This window comes from Poromitra crassiceps (assembly GCF_964638095.1).
Source record: "Poromitra crassiceps genome assembly, contig: HAP1_SCAFFOLD_347, whole genome shotgun sequence".
Taxonomy (NCBI): domain Eukaryota; kingdom Metazoa; phylum Chordata; class Actinopteri; order Beryciformes; family Melamphaidae; genus Poromitra; species Poromitra crassiceps.
The window spans coordinates 72,501-79,762 of record NW_028152057.1 but is presented as its reverse complement, the minus strand read 5'-3'; the positions used below and the strand labels follow the sequence as shown (position 1 = coordinate 79,762).

General features: G+C 39.6%; 1 protein-coding gene across 1 annotated transcript in view; it reads right to left on the bottom strand.

Annotated features, from left to right (window-relative positions):
- Positions 1–530: 530 nt before the first annotated feature.
- Positions 531–7,262, bottom strand: part of LOC310771090 (major histocompatibility complex class I-related gene protein-like) — a 23,115-nt gene continuing 16,383 nt past the window's right edge. Inside the window, exons 4-8 of the mRNA XM_083663762.1 lie at positions 6,892–7,197; positions 5,694–5,795; positions 3,236–3,253; positions 2,010–2,091; positions 531–773 (exon numbers count right to left, since the gene is read on the bottom strand). Coding sequence (XP_083519888.1) covers positions 2,036–2,091; positions 3,236–3,253; positions 5,694–5,795; positions 6,892–7,197 — 482 coding nt within the window. The 3' untranslated portion in view covers positions 531–773; positions 2,010–2,035. The remainder of the gene's footprint in view (positions 774–2,009; positions 2,092–3,235; positions 3,254–5,693; positions 5,796–6,891; positions 7,198–7,262) is intronic.

Here is a 7,262-nt window from a genome sequence, read left to right as displayed (position 1 = left end):
TAGTTCATGGGCCACATGTGACCCAATTTAGTCACAAGTGGGTCAAACAAAGAAAATCAATGCATAATAACCAAATAATAATAATAATAATAAATCCCTGTTTCTTTTAGTGTAAAGAATTACAGGTACATTTTAAGAACATGTTTTCACATAGGGTTATCTCAGCTACCATCAAACAAATGATCTAATCTACTGTCTGTAATTGTGCATTACAATTGATGGCAACTCTGCAATTCTCTATATTCAAGGCCAAGGGTACTGAAAATAGTTTACCATAATATCATTTAAAACCATTTAGTGATGAATACAGAAAGCATGAATAGATCTTTAACTTGCTCCTGAAACCTGGTAACTCTTAGCCTTCACAAGTGCATCACATTGGATTGAAGGACTTCTCAGTGCAATTTTCACAATTTGCAAAGCCATCCTGTGGACCAGATTGGACCCTCTGGTGGACCAGTTCTGGCCCCTCGGCCGCATGTTTGACACCCCTGTTTAAATGTTTTAGAAGGGTTTCCATTCTCCATTTATTTTTTATGAAGGAAATGCTTTTTCATTTTAATTTGGTGTCTTAAAACTCAATCAGTAATCAGTTATTTAAATATGAATGATGCTCCTGTTGTTTGTCTGTATGTGCACTGGATTACTGAACTTTTTTGTCATCTGAAACTTCCCAATGATTCATGAATGATTAATAACCCACTTATTCCCAGTTTACAGATGGAAGGGTGAAAGTGACAGCGCCCCTTCTGGCTCCAGTGCGCAATTGATCCCTAAAGAGACAGAAATAACAATGAGATAGCGTATAAAATACTTCAGTAACACATAAACTACATCAAATCATTACCTAAGGGAGCTGCTCTGTCTGTTTGTTTGTTTCTCTGTCTGTCCCACTGATGACATCATCAGTGATGTCATAAATTCACTCACACACACATACACACACAAGGTCCCATTGATTATGTCATCAGTGATGTCATAAATTGTGACATCATCAGTGAGGTCAGAGTCATTGTGACATCATCATCAGTGATGCACACATACACACATACACACACACACACACACACACACACACACACACACACACACACACGTGTGTGAGGACACACACTCACATGCACATACACACACACACACACAAGAGACAGACACACACACACACTGATGACATCAGTGATGATGTCATAATATCAAAATACCAACCATTTCACCCCCATAATCTGCAGTTGTTTTGATTGACTGTAACACCTTAGGGTTGTCAAAAGTATCGATAGTATCGATAAAAGTCAATACTAAACATTTGAAACGGATACAATACTCATTTGCAACAGGTATCGATAGTATCGATAAGTATCAATACTTAAAATTTGAAACGGATAGAATACTCATTTACAACTGTATCAATATCAGCAGTGCTTTCTCTTAATGAAAAATGAAACATACCACTGATTTCTCCCTCCTTGGTGGGTATATTTTGCTTCAACAAGCTCAAAGTGTTCTGATAGGCTGATGACTAGAGCAGGGATAATCTGCTGTGTTATGATAGGCTGATGACTAGAGCAGGTGTAATCTGCTGTGTTATGATAGGCTGATGACTAGAGCAGGTGTAATCTGCTGTGTTGTGATAGGCTGATGACTAGAGCAGGTGTAATCTGCTGTCTAAAGTCAAAGTTTTTAATGAGTTTTATCAGGCCTAGATTATGGAGAAGCGTGCATCTGTCTTTGTTTATTCTTTATGCCTCTTGATGTGTTGTTGTCATCCCACCTATGTTTGTTTTTTATGTGTCATACTCAACATCATTGCAAATGAGTCTCGTCCTCAATGAATTTTCGAGTTTAAATAAAGAGTGAATGAATCTACATCTGTCCTTCTGACTTGCAGTGAATTGATAAAATTATAACATCCAACTAATGTTCCCTTGGATCAAATGTAAGTCAACTTTGTTCAGTTCAGATGTGAATAGTGCACATATCACCTCTTTGTCTGCACATAGAACATCACTTACTGTGTGTAACTTCATCCATTTGGCAATCAGGCGTCTGGATTGAGTTTCTGATAGAGCTCAGAGCCGATTTCAGAAGCTGAAGCTGAAGATCAGAAACACACTATCATCACTTTTCTTTATAAACAGACAATGCTGGAGGAAGAAGTCCTGAAAAGCATTTGCATAATATCAATACCTAGAAAGCTTTCTCAACTGTAGCTATAAAATGCAGCGAGGTAGCCAAGCTATCACTAGTCGTGTTTCCATTACCCTCAGAAATGCGTAAAATCTAAATATCGCAATAGAAATTGGGTAATGGAAACACGTAAATTTCGAAAAAGCTTTTGCGCTCTCATGAGGTGGTTTTTCAGACGTGTCGATATAGCATTTATCGCAAAAGTGTAATGGAAACACTTTTTCCGCATTTGCACGTCATGTGACCCATTCTCCTTTGGAAAAGCAGCGGAAAATGAGGGAGAAACGGTTCGCCGTGGCAAAACCTCCGCAGCAATGGAAAACTTTGAAGCAACGCTAGCAGAAAGACGAGTGTTATGCAAAATAAATATAAAATAGATAATGTTTAATGGCAGAAATCGGTCCATGGTGACAGGCTGCCTGTGTGCGCGCATTTGGCACAGCGCGAGATGAGGGGATGAAAAGCACACACCGGTGCAGTGCGTGCTCCTGACTGAAGTGAATACCGTGACTGTGAGTAATACATTACACATGTTTCAGGTGCAGTGTTATAATTATAATACACAACATTGTGATTATTGAACCAAATCAGCCTTTTCCCCCCTCCATCTCTAAATCGGACCAGTTGTAGGCTATTAGGCTATTAGGCTTTTTTCCTCTGCCTGTCGCGCTCACTGCATTCACCGCAGCCAGCAACATTTTGCGACTCATTTTATTTTGAATTGATAATCAGGCTCGTTTATATGCGTTGTAACTTCATGTTGTGATTTGCATTGACCATTGGTTGGATTTGAGCATGCAGGGGACGGGATATGGGGCAGATCCACTGTGGCAGGCAGCTGCTGGTAATGGGAATTGCGTTCAGGTGTGCGCTCCGTCAGACCAAACTCAACTTCAATGGAAACGCCTACAAGTCGCAATTGTACATTGTCGAAGTTGTAGAAATATCGCAATTATTTTGCGAAAAACTGTAATGGAAACACAGCTACTGATGTATAAGAAGAGTGTAAGTCACATCAGATGAACATCAAGTAAAAACACATTCTACTTACAAGATGGAGGGTTTTTGGCTGAAATAAAGAGAAAAGACAAAATGACTCAAGTTGTCACAGTTGTAAATGACAGATGCCCCCATATTTACCCTGTTTTCTCCCCAATTATAGAGAGCCAAAGTGAACGTCACTTCCTGCCTTTCTCTGTGCACCAGCATCTGAAGAAATATGAATGGTGGTGAACGGAGAGAGACGTTTTTTTTATCCCGTTTGAATTGTGCCACGGGGATATCATGTTTGTCAATGTAAAAGATAACTTTGCAAGTCAAGAAAGTCAGTTTGTGGTCAAACTGTGACACTAGAAGTTATAAATCAGAAAGATGACGCACAACCAGTCACATGAGTGACGTCTCTCCCACCACTCCATGTTGTTGATGGTGTGACGTGTTGTGAGACACCAGAGATGTAGTCGATTGACAAAACTAAACCTTACGTTTCAGTTTCAGGACAAACTGTGACTTTCTTGACAAGCAGAGTTCTCTTTTAAATTGACACGTTTTACATGTGTACCCTGTGACACAATTCAAAGAAGATTAAAAAAGTAACGCCTCTCTCCGTTCAGTAGCCACCATTCATATTTTTTCAGACGCTGGTGCACAGAGAAAGGCAGGAAGTCACGTTCACTTTGGCTCTCTATACTTATACCAGTGTACAGTAAGTCACTCTGTATAACACTCAGTGTACAGTAAGTCACTCTGTATAACACTCAGTGTACAGTAATACACTCTGTGTAACACTCAGTGTACAGTAGCCACTCTGTATAACACTCAGTGTACAGTAAGCCACTCTGTATAACACTCAGTGTACAGTAAGCCACTCTGTGTAACACTCAGTGTACAGTAAGTCACTCTGTATAACACTCAGTGTACAGTAATACACTCTGTGTAACACTCAGTGTACAGTAGCCACTCTGTATAACACTCAGTGTACAGTAAGTCACTCTGTGTAACACTCAGTGTACAGTAAGCCACTCTGTATAACACTCAGTGTACAGTAAGCCACTCTGTGTAACACTCAGTGTACAGTAAGCCACTCTGTATAACACTCAGTGTACAGTAAGCCACTCTGTATAACACTCAGTGTACAGTAAGTCACTCTGTATAACACTCAGTGTACAGTAAACCACTCTGTATAACACTCAGTGTACAGTAAGTCACTCTGTATAACACTCAGTGTACAGTAAACCACTCTGTATAACACTCAGTGTACAGTAAGACACTCTGTATAACACTCAGTGTACAGTAAGCCACTCTGTATAACACTCAGTGTACAGTAAACCACTCTGTATAACACTCAGTGTACAGTAAGACACTCTGTATAACACTCAGTGTACAGTAAGCCACTCTGTGTAACACTCAGTGTACAGTAAGACACTCTGTATAACACTCAGTGTACAGTAAGCCACTCTGTATAACACTCAGTGTACAGTAAGACACTCTGTATAACACTCAGTGTACAGTAAGCCACTCTGTATAACACTCAGTGTACAGTAAGCCACTCTGTGTAACACTCAGTGTACAGTAAGTCACCCTGTATAACACTCAGTGTACAGTAAGTCACTCTGTATAACACTCAGTGTACAGTAAGCCACTCTGTGTAACACTCAGTGTACAGTAAGTCACCCTGTGTAACACTCAGTGTACAGTAAGCCACTCTGTGTAACACTCAGTGTACAGTAAGCCACTCTGTGTAACACTCAGTGTACAGTAAGCCACTCTGTGTAACACTCAGTGTACAGTAAGTCACCCTGTGTAACACTCAGTGTACAGTAAGTCACTCTGTATAACACTCAGTGTACAGTAAGCCACTCTGTATAACACTCAGTGTACAGTAAGTCACTCTGTATAACACTCAGTGTACAGTAAGTCACTCTGTGTAACACTCAGTGTACAGTAAGCCACTCTGTATAACACTCAGTGTACAGTAAGACACTCTGTGTAACACTCAGTGTACAGTAAGACACTCTGTATAACACTCAGTGTACAGTAAGTCACTCTGTATAACACTCAGTGTACAGTAAGCCACTCTGTATAACACTCAGTGTACAGTAAGCCACTCTGTATAACACTCAGTGTACAGTAAGACACTCTGTGTAACACTCAGTGTACAGTAAGCCACTCTGTATAACACTCAGTGTACAGTAAGCCACTCTGTATAACACTCAGTGTACAGTAAGCCACTCTGTATAACACTCAGTGTACAGTAAGTCACTCTGTGTAACACTCAGTGTAAGTCACTCTGTATAACACTCAGTGTACAGTAAGCCACTCTGTATAACACTTAGTGTACAGTAAGCCACTCTGTATAACACTCAGTGTACAGTAAGTCACTCTGTATAACACTCAGTGTACAGTAAGACACTCTGTATAACACTCAGTGTACAGTAAGTCACTCTGTGTAACAGCATCAACTTAACACCTAAAATGTAAATGTTAAAAAATGCTTTAGAGTTTCTCACCTTTCTTCTTTTTGTAAAGTGTGAATCCAGTGACAGCAAGGATGATGATGACAGCAAGAACAGCCATCACAGCAATGATGGAGATGGTCACATCAGCAGGGACTGATGAGAAAATAAATAAATACATAAATATAAATAAATAAATAAATAGATAAATAAATAAATTATTAAATCAATCAAAGAAAGGGCCTGCACATGATGAAGCTGGTGTTGGTTTGCTGCTGTCTATGAAGATGGACCTGAGGTACAGCTGAGTTACTGTATTACAGTATCATCTCATCTGTATTAGTTTAGCTGTTATGATTATGAAGGTATCTGCAGGTTTCAGAAGACATTTTTAATACAGAGTGAATTTTAGACCCATTTAAAAACCAAAATAGAGAAACAAAGCTGTCAAAACAGCCTTTTTCTAACTGCACATAAAGACAGTTGTGAAGCTATAAAGGGACAGTGTGAGGAAAAGGACAACAGGAAATTAAATGTTAGCAAAGTTTATAAGCAAAGTTAGTGAAGTAGACACAATGAAAAAAAACATATATTTCATATAATACTATTAGCCTTATTCTGTATCAGTGTAAGGGTGGACAGACAGTCACTGCATGGTGAAAAAACACACTGCATTTAGGAAATTTTAATATTTTCTAAGTGTTCACGTTTAAATCATTTAGTTTTTAGAGTGTTTTAGGCTTTTAAAGAATGCAGATACCCTGTCAGGGTCACATGACCTGAACAATGATCATGGGATGAGTTTAAATCTGATCTAAGTTTAACTTGTCTTAATATCTTAACATGTTTAACCTGAAATTCACAGCATATCTTTCAGTGCAAGTCAGACTTAGTTTAACCATGTGACATGACAGTTTTATGACTGTAGGTAGATTGTTTTAAAGTTGGATTTACAGCTCAGGCCATCAAATGAGAAAACATAGGCTGGAACTTGGAGGAGGCTATATAAAATAATTTAACGAAGTTTAATTTAAACTCTTCACTTGGATATACTGGATAAAACAGAGGAACGTATCACAAAAACTTCTGATCTCAAAATAAATAAAATAAATACCAAGATGACTAAAATGACAGCAAAACCACAACAAGGAGAGAAATGGACCAGAACAGAACAACAGAAACCAAACCTATGAATCTGTTAATCAGATGTAAGAAGTAAACTATGTGTCTCTCCTTCTCCATAAGCTCTTACCCGGGTTGTTGGTCTTGATCACTGCTGGGTCCAGTTTGGTGATGATGTCCTCCTTGAGACCAGAGATCTGAAACACACACTCGTACTTCCCCCAGTCTTCAGCTTTGACTGATGAAACGTTCAGCCGAACGCTCGTCTGGAAGGTTCCATCGTGGTTGGGGAGGATCTCTTCCTTATCCTGAAGGTCCTGAAGCTCCTCTTCATCTCTGGTCCAGAACAACATGACTCTGTCCGGGTAGAAGCCTGTAGCGTGACAGGTGACTGGAGAGGAGGGAGACTTCTGGAGGAGAGAGATCGAGGGAAGAACTGGAGAGAGAGAGAGAGAGAGAGAGAGAGAAGGGGGGAGAGAGAGAGAGAGAGAGAGAGAGAGA